At 33.8% G+C, this 16,441-nt stretch overlaps 1 protein-coding gene across 2 annotated transcripts in view; it reads right to left on the bottom strand.

The window, feature by feature from the left end:
* LOC149795075 (cilia- and flagella-associated protein 46-like) overlaps positions 1 to 16,441 on the bottom strand; it is a 218,449-nt gene that overhangs the window by 160,137 nt on the left and 41,871 nt on the right. For both annotated transcript variants that reach the window (XM_089964780.1, XM_089964779.1), the window contains exons 12-16: positions 13,129 to 13,228; positions 12,081 to 12,179; positions 10,563 to 10,753; positions 7,788 to 7,884; positions 5,392 to 5,523 (exon numbers count right to left, since the gene is read on the bottom strand). In XM_089964780.1, coding sequence (XP_089820906.1) covers positions 5,392 to 5,523; positions 7,788 to 7,884; positions 10,563 to 10,753; positions 12,081 to 12,179; positions 13,129 to 13,228 — 619 coding nt within the window. The remainder of the gene's footprint in view (positions 1 to 5,391; positions 5,524 to 7,787; positions 7,885 to 10,562; positions 10,754 to 12,080; positions 12,180 to 13,128; positions 13,229 to 16,441) is intronic.

Raw genomic sequence — 16,441 nt, forward strand, 5'->3', positions numbered from 1 at the left:
ATAATAGTCCAATACCTTTCTTGAAATCAATACTATCTAGTCATAGACAGCAGTTCCACATAATAGTCCAATACCTTTCTTGAAATCAATATTATCTAGTCATAGACAGCAGTTCCACATTATAGTCCAATACCTTTGTTGAAATCAATACTATCTAGTCACAGACAGCAGTTCCACATAATAGTCCAATACCTTTCTTGAAATCAATACTATCTAGTCATAGACACAGCAGTTCCACATAATAGTCCAATACCTTTCTTGAAATCAATACTATCTAGTCACAGACAGCAGTTCCACATAATAGTCCAATACCTTTCTTGAAATCAATACTATCTAGTCACAGACAGCAGTTCCACATAATAGTCCAATACCTTTCTTGAAATCAATACTATCTAGTCATAGACAGCAGTTTAATAGTGTCCAATACCTTTCTTGAAATCAATACTATCTAGTCATAAACAGCAGTTTAATACTGTCCAATACCTTTCTTGAAATCAATACTATCTAGTCATAGATAGCAGTTTAATACTGTATAATACCTTTCTTGAAATCAATACTATCTAGTCATAGACAGCAGTTCCACATAATAGTCCAATACCTTTCTTGAAATCAATACTATCTAGTCATAGACAGCAGTTCCACATAATAGTCCAATACCTTTCTTGAAATCAATACTATCTAGTCATAGACAGTAGTTTAATAGTGTCCAATACCTTTCTTGAAATCAATACTATCTAGTAATAGATGGTAGGTCAATATAACAGTCCAATACCTTTCTTGAAATCAATACTATCTAGTCATAGACAGCAGGTCAATATAACAGTCCAATACCTTTCTTGAAATCAATACTATCTAGTCATAGACAGCAGTTTAATACTGTCCAATACCTTTCTTGAAATCAATACTATCTAGTCACAGACAGCAGTTTAATACTGTCCAATACCTTTCCTGAAATCAATACTATCTAGTCATAGACAGCAGGTCAATATAACAGTCCAATACCTTTCTTGAAATCAATACTATCTAGTCACAGACAGCAGTTTAATACTGTCCAATACCTTTCTTGAAATCAGTACTATCTAGTCATAGCAGGTCAATATAATAGTGTCCAATACCTTTCTTGAAATCAATACTATCTAGTCATAGACAGCAGGTCAATATAACAGTCCAATACCTTTCTTGAAATCAATACTATCTAGTCATAGATAGCAGGTCAATATAACAGTCCACTACCTTTTTTGAAATCAATACTATCTAGTCACAGACAGCAGTTCCACATAATAGTCCAATACCTTTCTTGAAATCAATACTATCTAGTAATAGATGGCAGGTCAATATAATAGTCCAATACCTTTCTTGAAATCAATACTATCTAGTCACAGACAGCAGTTCCACATAATAGTCCAATACCTTTCTTGAAATCAATACTATCTAGTCATAGACAGCAGGTCAATGTAATAGTCTAATACCTTTCTTGAAATCAATACTATCTAGTCATAGACAGCAGGTCAATGTAATAGTCCAATACCTTTCTTGAAATCAATAGTATCTATTCATAGACAGCAGTTTAATACTGTCCAATACCTTTCTTGAAATCAATACTATCTAGTCCTAGACAGCAGGTCAATATAATAGTCCAATACCTTTCTTGAAATCAATACTATCTATTTATAGACAGCAGTTTAATACTGTCCAACACCTTTCTTGAAATCAATACTATCTAGTCACAGACAGCAGTTTAATACTGTCCAATACCTTTCTTGAAATCAATACTATCTAGTCACAGACAGCAGTTTAATACTGTCCAATACCTTTCTTGAAATCAATACTATCTAGTCATAGACAGCAGGTCAATATAACAGTCCAATACCTTTCTTGAAATCAATACTATCTAGTAATAGATGGTAGGTCAATATAATAGTCCAATACCTTTCTTGAAATCAATACTATCTAGTAATAGATGGTAGGTCAATATAATAGTCCAATACCTTTCTTGAAATCAATACTATCTAGTCATAGACAGCAGGTAAATGTAATAGTCCAATACCTTTCTTGAAATCAATAGTATCTATTTATAGACAGCAGTTTAATACTGTCCAATACCTTTCTTGAAATCAATACTATGTAGTCATAGACAGCAGGTCAATATAATACTGTCCAATAACTTTCTTGAAATCAACACTATCTAGTCATAAACAGCAGTTCAATATAATAGTCCAATAACTTTCTTGAAATCAATACTATCTAGTCATAAACAGCAGTTTAATACTACCCAATACCTTTCTTGAAATCAATATTATCTAATCATAGATACCAGTTCAATATAATACTGTCCAATACCTTTCTTGAAATCAACACTATCTAGTCATAGGTAGCAGTTCAATATAATAGTCCAATAACTTTCTCGAAATCAATACTATCTAGTCACAGACAGCAGTTTAATACTACCCAATACCTTTCTTAAAATCAATATTATCTAATCATAGATACCAGTTCAATATAATACTGTCCAATACCTTTCTTGAAATCAACACTATCTAGTCATAGACAGCAGTTCCACATAATAGTCCAATACCTTTCTTGAAAATCAACACTATCTAGTCACAGACAGCAGTTCCACATAATAGTCCAATACCTTTCTTGAAATCAATACTATCTAGTCATAGACAGCAGTTCCACATAATAGTCCAATACCTTTCTTGAAATCAACACTATCTAGTCATAGATAGCAGTTCCACATAATAGTCCAATACCTTTCTTGAAATCAATACTATCTAGTCACAGACAGCAGTTCCACATAATAGTCCAATACCTTTCTTGAAATCAACACTATCTAGTCATAGACGGCAGTTCCACATAATAGTCCAATACCTTTCTTGAAATCAATACTATCTAGTCACAGACAGCAGTTCCACATAATAGTCCAATACCTTTCTTGAAATCAATACTATCTAGTCATAGACAGCAGTTTAATATAATACTGTCCAATACCTTTGTTGAAATCAATACTATCTAGTCACAGACAGCAGTTTAATATAATACTGTCCAATACCTTTCTTGAAATCAATACTATCTAGTAACAGATAGCAGGTCAATATAATAGTCCAATACCTTTCTTGAAATCAATACTATCTAGTCACAGACAGCAGTTCCACATAATAGTCCAATACCTTTCTTGAAATCAATACTATCTAGTCATAGACAGCAGTTTAATATAATACTGTCCAATACCTTTGTTGAAATCAATACTATCTAGTCACAGACAGCAGTTTAATATAATACTGTCCAATACCTTTCTTGAAATCAATACTATCTAGTAACAGATAGCAGGTCAATATAATAGTCCAATACCTTTCTTGAAATCAATACTATCTAGTCACAGACAGCAGTTCCACATAATAGTCCAATACCTTTCTTGAAATCAATACTATCTAGTCATAGACAGCAGGTCAATATAATAGTCCAATACCTTTCTTGAAATCAATACTATCTAGTCACAGACAGCAGGTCAATATAATAGTCCAATACCTTTCTTGAAATCAATACTATCTAGTAATAGACAGCAGGTCAATATACTAGTCCAATACCTTTCTTGAAATCAATACTATCTAGTAATAGATGGTAGGTCAATATAATAGTCCAATACCTTTCTTGAAATCAATACTATCTAGTAATAGATGGTAGGTCAATATAATAGTCCAACACCTTTCTTGAAATCAGTACTATCTAGTAATAGACAGCAGGTCAATATAATAGTCCAATACCTTTCTTGAAATCAATGCTATCTAGTCATAGACAGCAGGTCAATATAATAGTCCAATACCTTTCTTGAAATCAATGCTATCTAGTAATAGATGGTAGGTCAATATAATAGTCCAACACCTTTCTTGAAATCAGTACTATCTAGTCATAGCAGGTCAATATTATCTAGTCATAGATAGCAGTTCAATATAATAGTCCAATAACTTTCTTGAAATCAACATAATCTGCGATCTTGCTAATTATGAAGCTTCATGGCTAATATGTTTGAAAATAAATAATTATATGAATGACAGTTTTCAAAGTCATTAAACTATTTGAACTCAACTCAAAAGCCAGAACTTTGAAAACTATCAACCAAGTCTGCTGAACAAACATTAAAATAGTTTAAGTGAAGCAAGAGCTAGAACTATTGTTATTATTACTATCATCATTATGATTATCATTTTTATTATTATTATTATTATTATTATTATTATTATTATTATACATTGTTCTGTTTTTGAGTGTTTAAAGAAACTTCAACTTTTTGTGCCAAAGGAATAATTTCTTTGATCTCAGATTCAACACCATGTAACCAACCAACTCTACCCACACAAAAAAAGAAATAGCTATATTATACTGGAATGCTATGGTATCATGTGTCTTAAAGTTAGCGATTGGTGAATAAGTAAATAAAGACACAGAACTTCAACATATATGACTATTTGTTCTTTGCTATATATTAAAATGTATTTAATTTCCAGTTATATCAGATGATTGTGGGAAATTACTGATGAACAGACATCATGTAGATTCCAGGATATGCAAGGGAAGTTACTTTGATATTGCAGCAATAAAGAAAAAATATATTTGTGATGGCATATACTCCCATATGCTACCATTAATTTGATCTTTTGGTTCTTGACAAATATGGTAATCATGTTATCTGACTATTGCATAACATCTCTGGACATTATTAGACAACAAACTGGTCAATTGATTTGTTAAAGTGATATCGATTTTATGAAGATATAAATTCTATTTGAGCACATTGTGTATGACCATGTTTGGAAACGGCGATCTTCATGGATGCATTTTTAAAGTTGTGCATCTGACAGTAATCCCGACATGTTCTTGAAATCAACCGATAAGATAACAACATAATATGTGGCACTACACAGAAAAACATGCAAACTTCAAATACTATGATACCATATAACCCGCAATATCATAGGAAGCAAGTATAATACATAATGTATATGACTTTCTGGCATAAACACAGAATTATCTGGATATCAAAACACAAAGTGAAATGTTACACCTATATATCTGATAATTCTGCTACTAAATACCATTTACTGTTTGATAGAACAATTTCAGTGCATGTTTCTATCATCAAGGGCAAAATTTAATCACCATACAAAAACATACATAAACTCTGTATATTTACCACAAAATTGAACATATTATTTAAAACATTCAAACAATTTGCTGGTCTATATTGTTTTTGGTAGAAAATAATTCTACAAAGAAAGGAATATCACAGAACTTTTGAAAGGGGTCATGAGTAGACAATTTGTATATAAATGCTTGATGACGAGTATTGCTAAAACTTTGACCAGACAGACAGACAAAAATATGGATGCCCACCTGCTCAATGATCATAGCTGCAATATCTTCTGGCTTCTCGGGTTGCTTGTACAGCTCTGATCTAACCTCCAGGCGGTGTAGAGCCACCTCCAGTCTCTCCTTGTACATCTGGCCATCATCCAGTGCTAAAGCCTTATAAACAGATGGAAAATAGACAAATTAAGTGCACAAGAAAATTTATTGAATATGTGATAAATGGAACAGAACAATTAGAGACTGAATACCATAACTGTTTTATTTCTCAGATTCTGTTAATAAGAATCTTTAATTTCTTTTTTCAAAGAAAACTAAAACAAAAAGTATATGGAATGCTATGTCTTGCCTCCTCCTTAGTGGCATAATCCAAAAACCTTTCAAAGTTGCCAAAGCTTTAAAAAGTAGATAACTGTGACTAACATTTGTATGTGATGAGTAGTACCCTCTAAAATGAATACAGCCATCAAGTGTTTTGATTGTCCATACATCAGTGTCATAGAAATTGAGCTACTTATAGAAACTAACATAATCACTGGAGTGTGAAATGTAAGCCACTGTGACCAAACATTTGCCATTGGATGGTGAACAGTGGCTCAAACATCAACATGCCCATCGTATTTTATGTGTACAAACAACAGTGTCAGAGAAACTGAGCTGACTGTAAAAACCTGAAGTAATCACTGAAGCATTAAAAGTAGTTCACCATGACCTGTTTTTGCCCATGGTGAGTAGTACCCTCCAAGATGACTTAACTGTGTCAAAGAAACTGAACTTGAAGCAAAAGCTTAAGACTCACACCTACAACAATGATGACAATGCCTTTAAAAGAGATCCCTATCTCTTACCTATTGCAGCTGAGGAAAAGATGTTCAAGACTGGAAATAGAATAAAAGACAAGAGGCCTAAGAAGGCCTGACACTACTCACCTGGCATACATTAGTTAAATAACAAATGTAGTGGTAGTAAGGTTGGTAACTTGAGTTGAAAAACAACCTTGTTAAGGTAATTTCTAGTTATATGATTGAACCTAGTAGTCTTTGACATGTTATTTAACAGTGTTTCTACTCTTTCTAACTTCACCTTAACCTGATATTGTATTAGAATCAATGTGAAAGGTGATTATGCTGGGACTCTGCATAAAAAATGGATCTTACATAATAGAGAAGGTTTAAAAACAAAAGTCATTATATATTTCTATACGTTAGTATCAACAGCCATACTTGATGGGAGAATTTGTAGGCTCTCCAAATGGTTGCCAGCAAATCCCACCATTGCAAGGGCAGCCACTCCTAATACAATTATGTCACACCATAATCTCAGGAACAGTCCTACAATGTTTAATAAAAATTGGCTAAGCCATGCTGAAGATGTCAAAAACATGTTCTCTATCTGGTTGCCATGTAATCCACGCCATTGCCAGGGGTTCCATAAAGACAAATTCTGGTTGAACATGTCCTAAGAAACATTGCTACCAAGTTTGATCAAAAGTGGCTTGGCCATCATGGAGAAGAAATCTATATAAAAAAAATCTTCCCCTGGTTTGTTATTGGAGCCATACTGATGCTAGGAGTGACATCTCATATACAATACTGGTACAGCATGTGTTATGTTTATCTATATTGAGTGCTTAATTTTGGTCCATGATTGAGGGTAATGCATACCTGATTTTTGTAAAGCTTTTTAAGCAGTAAACAAGATATTCACTTAAATTTGAGTTCAAGCCCTTGGATTTTGCCCAGGAAATTGTGTTGTCTTATGTCATGAAAATTAGTATAGAAGATTTGGCATGCAATTATTTATTCCTGTTTCATATAAGTCTTTGAGAATCTATGATCAGAGTTTGTAGTTTACTGATTTACAAAGTGCTCATTGATATTTTGGACTAAAACACTACTTTGGGATTAGTGAGAACTTATTCAAAGACATACCAGATTGTATCATTGTGATATAACAACACATTCAAAGACTGTTGGTACATCAGCACAATCAAGATTATTGGAATTCATTCTGAACTTTGTAGTTGTGTTCAGATGTAATTCTAAAAGAATTATTTACTGAATTTATTCATTTGAATTACAAAGTGCTCACCAATATTTTGGACTGAAAATACTAGTTTGGGATCAATGAGATCTAAATTCAAAGACATACTGGACTGTATCAGTGTGGTGTAGTACAACAACACATTCAAGACCATTAGTACATCAATACTTTCAATACAATTTGTACATCAGCACATTCAAGATTATTAGTTAATCAGCGCATTAAAGACTATTGGAATTCGTTTGGAACATTCTATACTACTCTATCTAATTTCATAAATAGAATGCCCTCACAAATTTTCAAGAAAATATAAGGATGTATATAAAAGCTGATCTGCAGTAAATTTCAGTGGTACTGCCCATCCAGCTATAGTTATTTACCTTTTTGAGGTGGTCCATGGCACCTTGTATCTGCTCATTGTCCTCCTCACATTTAGCAAGCTCAGTATGCACCTGACATCGTAACTGTATCAGCAAGCTATAAAAAAAAGATGTCACCATTATTGTCATAGATAAAACTATATTGTCAACAATAATGTTTTGAATTTTTATGATATGTGTTCATTGTCATTAGTTACATCCTGACATTCTGATTCATGTATATTGTTAACAGTTGTCTTTATATGTTTATGATATGTGTATACTGTAAATTATGTTTAGAAATGCTTATGTTACATGCAGATTGTCAATAGTCATGTTTAGATAATTTATGACACAGACTGTTAATAGTTATGCCTTGATAATTTTATGGCACATGCCAATTGTCAAGAGTCATGTTTAAATATATTTATGACATATGCAAATTGTTAATAGGTACGTCTTGATAATTTAATGACATGTTTTGGAGAAATTAATAATTGGAACCAGTTCCTGATAAAGAATATCTGCTGAAAGTTAAAAGTAACTAATAATTGAAAATTCCAGTCAAAAATTCTTTGTCTTGTATGGAAAAATGAACATTCAATGTCAGTAATCAAGTTAAATACCATCACATCTGCTCCTATGGAAATATGTAAAATGTTAAGTATTCCCATCAGAATGATATACTTATGAATATTCATAGAATCAATTATTAAACACAGCCCACAAATACAACAGATTACTATTACAAACATTCACAGAATCAATTTATCAATAACAGCCCCCAAAAAAGAACTGAATGTTATTACAAATGTTCACAAAATCAATTTGTTAATAACAGCACATAAAAACAATAGATTGCTATAACAAATAGACTCAATCTATTAATAACAACCCATAAAAATAAGAATTTCAAGAATGCCTTATCTCACTTCAAGTCTCTTCATGACTCTCAACTTTAGTACAGTAACTAATATGAAGCATCTGGACATAGACATAGCTGATCACCTGATTGATTCCCTGGACACTGCCAGGTGCACTCACTGGGTGGAAACTACAAGATCACTCAACTTTAAGCGCTCCAGCCAGAAATGCTGGAGCTTGATTCGAAGACTTGGCACCGCTGAGCAACCACCAGGTCATGCTCACCCTGTCATCAAGCCAAATGCTGTAGCTAGTCACTTATTACAAGTAGCAAAAGCACCCCTAGAGAAACAGCACCGACGTCAGATATGAGATGAGTGGCAACAATACTGTCATTGGAAGTCAGATGAACTAGATCAAAATACTCCAGAGGCATTTACAACAGAACTTGAAACGGTGCAATGCAGCATCAAATCAGGCAAACCAGCAGGATCTGACAACATCTTGCCTGAGTTCCTGAAGCATCTTGGCCTGAAGGCAAAAGAATAGCTTGCTGCTTTTCACACCTGGTTTGTAAGGGAAAAGTGCATGCTGACTTTGTGGCACCAAGTAAAGATTATTGCAATACAAAAGCCTGGCAAAGATCCCAACAATGCAGCGAGTTATCAGCCAACCTCCTCACTTTCAGTCTGTTCTAAGGTACTGGAGCACCTGATTCTCCAAAGAATTGGTCTATATCAATGACTTACCTGTAACACAGTTGCGCAAGTTCATGTATGCAGATGACATTGCTCTCAGGACCCAAAGTCGCTCATTTGCTGAGCTTGAGGGGGATACTGAACAATGACCTGGATGATATGACAGACTTCTTCAAGAAATGGTGTCTACAGCCAAGTGCAACAAAGACAGTCTCCAGCGTCTTCCACCTTAACAATGCAAAAGGTAACCATGAGTTTTGCATCCTCCTCAATGGGCAGCAAATAAAATATGACCCGACACCAACATACCAAGATGTGACTCTGGACTGATCACTTTCATTCTACAACCAACTGAAGAAAACTGCAGCCAAATTTAGCACTCGAAACAACCTACTCTGCAAACTAGCTGGCTCAACCTGGGGCACTAGTGCTCAGACATACAAGATATCAGCACTGGCCCTCTGTTTTTCGACAGCTGAGTACTGTGCTCCTGTCTGGGCTTGATCATCCCACACCAAGTTAATTGATGTCCAGTTCAACACAACAATAAGCATAATCTCTGGAACACTTCATCCTACTCCTTTACCATGGCTGCCAGTACTCAGCAATATTCCTCCTCTACGTGGCCAGGAAGCAACCACAAAAGTGTTGGCTAAGGTCTATGCCAATGAGAAACATCCACTGTACATAGACATCACCTCACATCCAGCAGTCTGCTTGACTTCAAGATGCCCAACCTGGTTAGGTCCATTGCTGGAGGATATGACAACTATTTCTGCATGGAGGGTTGAGTGGTCTTCAACAGATGTTTTAAACCACCCCCTTGTAGCTGTGCCATCTGTCTGCCCTCCTGGCTTCAACCTTCCATGTCATCTGTGGACCACACTGAACAGCTTTCAGACAGGACAGGGTTGTTCTGTAGTCAACCTTGTCCAATGGGGCCAGGCTGCTAACTCTTCCTGTTACTGTGGAGCTATTCAGACCATGTCACACATTGTGAACAAATGTTCCCTGACAAAGTTCTCCGGTGGACTGCAGGCTCTGCACATTGCTGATGATGACATTGTTAAATGGCTAAGCATGCACTGCACACAATAATATAATATACCAGAAAATGAAAGTCATTGTGACCTACTTATATGAGTATTAATATCCAATCTAAAAACAAAATACATTTAACAAATTACACACAACATTGCCACATGCTGGGGTAACTGGTGGTGTATTTATTTACCTCTGGATGTTTTCCAGCACCTCTGCTATCTGTGTAAGTGGCTTCCGGACATGGTGTCGTAGGTTGGCTTGTAAAAGGGGTAGACACAAATTCCACTGGGTAACACATCCCACCTGGATCACGTTTGGATTACCCAAACGAACTGCATTCATGATTGCCTCCTCACACTGTTTGATCGATTGAAGTCGGACCTAGATACAACAAATCAGAGGATACAATAATTATATATGAGATGATAACCAGTTTGTAAATTTAATATTTCTAATTAAACCAATTATGAACAACCTTGCTGCAAAAAGCTAACATAAACTTTTAGGCATTAAGCTAATGTCATATTTCATTTTAACCAGTCTGCATGTCATACTTATCTTAAAATAAATTTTGGCATCAATATCAATCACTCAGCAGTCTTACATTTACAAGGGACTTGATTGTCTGTCAATAACTTGGTGTGAATATTGTAATGTGCATCTATAGTGTCTGCTTAACTTTTATGCATGATTGTAGGTTGTAGTTTAAGATAATGGTCATCTGTAAATAAATTTTTAACAATAGGTAACTTTTGTCCATGGCTGTGAGCTTAACTTTAAGATAATATTTGTAAACATTGTGTTTCAACCTTAAAAAGTTCTGTAAGCGAACTTATAACCCACATCCTGATCATCTTGTTGTGTCATAGGTTTTTATATTATGTTCTGAAAATCAAAATGATTCATTCCTATTTTAATATCAGTCTCTGTGGAATCACTTTTAGTTGTGTTCAGATATAGGTTGAGAGGCATCATTTATTTAAATTATTCATTGGAACTACAAAGTGTTCATTGACGTTGGGACAAAAAATATTACTTTGGGGATTATTATGAATTAATTCATAGACATCCTGTATTTATTTTATCATTGTGATACAACAAGACTATTAGTACAACAGTACTTTCAAGACTAACAGTACATCAGCAATTCAAGACTGGAATTCATTCAGAAAATTCTTACTTTTGAACTTGTGGTAGAACTTTTAGGATTATTTTGTATTTAATTCACAAAACTCTAATGTCCTTTTAAATTATTACATTGCCTTCTTTTTGTTGAATTTTACTGAACTTGTTGGTTTTGCTTTGCCTGTTACTTGGTTTAAGACCACAGATAAAACAATATAAATTACTCAGTACACTTACATTTTCAAGGACTTTAATGTCTCTCAAAAACTTGGTGTGAATATAAATTACCCATTACAGTTATATTTTCAAGAGACTTGAATGCCTCTCAAAAAGTTGGTGTGAATATCAATTACTTATTACAGTTACATTTTCAAGAGACTTGAATGTCTTTCAATAACTTGGTGTGAATATAAATTACTCAGCACACTTACATTTTCAATGTATTTTAATGTTGTGAAGATTATTTGAATCAAGCCTCTTGATGCCAAGACAAGTTTTACATAAATGTAACTAATTATAAATCTATGACAATTTTTTAAACATATTCAGTGGAAAATTTACGTAATTGTTATAGTGCACATACCTCCACAGTGTTCTTCTGGTAAGATTCTTGTTTGTCCCCCAGACCTTTTACAGTCATCTCACACTGCATAAACTCAAGCTCCAGAAAAAATCCTGGTTCCTATGATAATGATAATAATAGTCATCATTATAATAATAATAAATTATCCACCTTCTCCATGACTGAGTATAAGTTTTAATGCATGCCTGCTCTTTGTCTTCTTTGTAAGTTATCGATAGATATTTAATTGGGCTTGAGTTCAAGACCTAACCTTGATTATGACCTTAGAATATTCTGGAAATGAATCTGTTTACAGTTTGGCCTAATTTTCCATTAGTTTTTTCACAAATGTTATTTCAATCTGGGTCAAGTGTAGATGCACATCAGTTTGAAATCAACAAGATTATTCCTTCCTTCTTTAATTTCAGTCTGTAGAATTACTGTTGTGTTCAGATATAATCTGAGATGAATCTTTAATGTAAAAATTATTCATAGGAATTACAAAGTGCTTGTTGTTTAATTTGGACGAAAACACTACTATGGGATTATTCAGGACTCATTCAAAGACATTCTGTATTATATCATTGTGATACATCAAGACTATTGGTACATCAACATAGTCAGGACTGGAATTCATTTGCAACACCCTTAAAATTCATTCAGAACACTCTACTCTTTTGGACATGTGCTAGAACTTTTAGGATTATCTGCCTTTTAATTCACAATAATGCAAGTTCCTTTTAAATTTTTACTCTGCATTCAAGGGTAATATATTTTATACTCCACAGAGTGATAGTGATTATCAGTTCAAGTAAATGCCTTAGAGATTTCATTTCTCAATTAGGTTAAGTTTTTAGAGTGACCATGACTATAAGTCTAACGATACACCTCTAAGGTTTCATTTAATGTGAATAAAGACAGGCATTTGTTAAAATTACTGAAAATAAAGACAGAACTAAAATTCTGGAGGAATTAGCCTGGTATGTGCAAAATATGACCAAAGTCAAAAGACTGAATATTCTTTCTTTTTCTCTCTCTCTCTCTCTCATTCATTCACTCACTCACTCACCTTAATATTAGTAGCTTTCAGGTTATCAGCACACTCCTGTGCCAAGTTTGGAAAATCCAGTTCCAAACATAGTCTGCCCAACTCCAGCAGCAAGTATGGTCTAAAACACAAGACAATACAAATACAATTACCTGTAAGTTGCAAAAATGGTGATGTTTTGGTTTTGACCTGCCTGCACAGAAAGTAATAGGAAATCCAACATTCTTAATGCATTGAAAACAAGAGTTAAATGCAAAAGGAAATGATCTGTGTTAAGGAAAGTCCTATTTGTGTTTTAAATAAGACTGTATTCAATAATTGATTTTAATAGTGCTATTGCATAATATATGAACAGAAAATGGAATACAGAGATGAAAGGCAAAAATATTCCAGAAATACCTATATGAAAGAATAATATGGACTCAGCAAGAACCTACATAAGCTAAGGTGAGATAACGAAACAGAGAGTTAGATATCTGATGGTGCTATGTAAACTAAGTTCAGATAACAAAACAGAATCAGATATCTGAAGCTGATACATGCGGTAAGAGGAGACAACAAAACAGAGGTAGACACCTGATGAGGCTACATAAGCTGAGATAACAAAACAGAGAGGTAGATACCTGATAAGTCTACATAAGCTAAGATGAGATAACAAAACAGAGCGGTAGATATCTGATGAGGCTACATAAGGTAACATGAGATAACAAAACAGAGAGGTAGGTTTCTGATGCTGCTACATAAGCTGAGACAACAAAAGAGAGGTAGATACCTGATGAGGCTACATAAGCTAAGATGGGATAACAAAACAGAGGTAGATACCTGATGAGGCTACATAAGCTAAGATGAGATAACAAAACAGAGGTAGATACCTGATGAGGCTACATAAGCTAAGATGAGATAACAAAACAGAGAGGTAGATATCTGATGAGACTACATAAGCTAAGATGAGATAACAAAACAGAGGGGTAGATACCTGATGCTTAAGGGTCTAAAGATCTTCAACAGGATTGACACAGTTTCAAATGACACAATGACACACCCATAACTGCCACCAGATAATTACTATAAATTTAAATCCTCATTTACAGAGGAATACAATAATCTACTAAGACTTAAAGAATCTAAAGGAATGGTGCAACTAGTGGAATTTACGGGTATCTTTGATAACATCAAATCTGCAACCAAATATTATATCCAAATGCTTTAAAATTAACAAGTTTAAATTACTCTTTTGCTAGAAACAGTCATGGTGGATACATAATTTCAATGAATCTTTCACAAGACACGGTTCTGGTGGATTGACAATTTCACTTAAAATCTATCACTAGAAAAAGTTGTGGAGGATGCACAATTCCATTTAAGGGTAAGCTATCACTAGAAATAGATGTTACAGTGGTGGGTTTGAAGATTCAATGAATATTTCACTGCAAACAGTTGTGGTGGAGTCAGAGTTTTAATGACTCTGTCAACAGACACTGATGAAGTGGACTCTGTTTTAATAACTCTGAGGTTGATTCACAGTTTCAATCTGAGAATTCAAGCTGACATAGCCTTTGTTGACTGGATGAACTGAAAATGCAATGCCACCCTATTTCAGACTCCATCAAGTATATTTGTACCACTGACTGAATGAAATGAAAATGCGATTCCACCCTATTTCAGACTCTATCAAGTATATTTGTACTACTGACTGAATGAACTGAAAATGCAATGCCACCCTATTTCAGACTCAATCAAGTATATTTGTACTACTGACTGAATGAACTGAAAATGCAATGCCACCCTATTTCAGACTCCATCAAGTAACTTTTGATATAACAGTCTCAAACTCCATCACATAACTTTCGATATGACAATCTCAAACATTATATGAGATGTAGGCCTATACTGAAGAAAAATATATTAACCATTTTTTTGAAGAAGTGGGTGGTGACAGGACAGTTTCAAAAGAATCAGAGACAGTAGATGACAACAGCATTACACCAAGATAAAGAGTTCAGTAACATGCATATAAGCATATTTACACAAATGTTTGGTCCATTACAAAATAAGCCTTCAAGATTTACACAGTCATATGTTTGGTCCATAACAGAACAAGTCTTAAATGTTGACACATTTGTCAGGTCAATAATATAATGAGTCTTAAACATTTATGTATTTGTTTGGTGCATAACTGAATAAGTCCTTACATTTTACATATACGTTTGTTCCATAATAGAAAGAGTCTTAAATGTTAACATATACATATGTTCAGTACATATCTGAAGAAATCTTAAATGTTTACAAATGTTTGGTCCATAATTGAACTTGTGTTAAATATTTACAAATATCATTGGTCCATATTAAAATCAGTCTTAAATGCCTACACATATGTTTGGTCCATACATGAACAAGTCTTAAATGTCTACACATATGTTTGGTCCATAAATAAACAAGTCTTTAATGTCCACACATGTTTGGTCTATAAATGAAAGAGTCTTTAATGTCTATACATATGTTTGGTCCATACATGAACATGTCTTAAATGTCTACATATATGTCTGGTCCATTTACATTTATTTTTGATCCTAAATAGAACATGTCTTAAATGTGTACATATAGGTTTATTCTTAATAGAATGAGTCATAAAAAATTGATTTCCATACTCAATGATAATTGCTAGTTACTCATTAAATTTCAAAAAGATGAGTGCTTTACTCATTAACAGGAAAATTATCCGAAGCTCTGAGGACAGAAAATAAATTACAATGTAAAAAATGAAAAGTTCTGACAGATAAAAAATTACTGATGAAGAAGTGTGACAATGTGAAATGAAAGTAAAAATGATGATTGAACATTATGACATAGAAGTGAATGAGATGGCACACCAAGTACATATAAAACAAAACACAACATCAATTTCATTTAAATGGATGCAAAACACAACATCGATTTCATTTAAATGGATGCAAAACACAACATCGATTTCATTTAAATGGATGCAAAACACACTCAGATAAAATACAGAAAGTAGTAGAAATCATCATGACTGATCAATTAACTGATGTTTTAAATGAGCAAAACTGCCAACTAAGAGCGTTAAACAGAAATAAATGATAACTACCATTGCAACCACCACAACATGGTGGTTTTATGAAGCAACTTTTTGCATAGTTAAAACATTTGAAGAAAGTGATATACAGAATCACTGACAACTACCACCATACATTAAATCTGTGCTAGATTTGGTTAGTAACAACAATCACTGCATGTTTCAGATTTGAAGACTGTTGTAGAGAACTAATGACAACTATAACTATATGTTAAACATGTGCAAGAGTTTATGTCAACA

This window comes from Sinohyriopsis cumingii, chromosome 7, assembly GCF_028554795.1.
Source record: "Sinohyriopsis cumingii isolate HCF-2022 chromosome 7, ASM2855479v2, whole genome shotgun sequence".
In the NCBI taxonomy this organism is placed as follows: Eukaryota; Metazoa; Mollusca; class Bivalvia; order Unionida; family Unionidae; genus Sinohyriopsis; species Sinohyriopsis cumingii.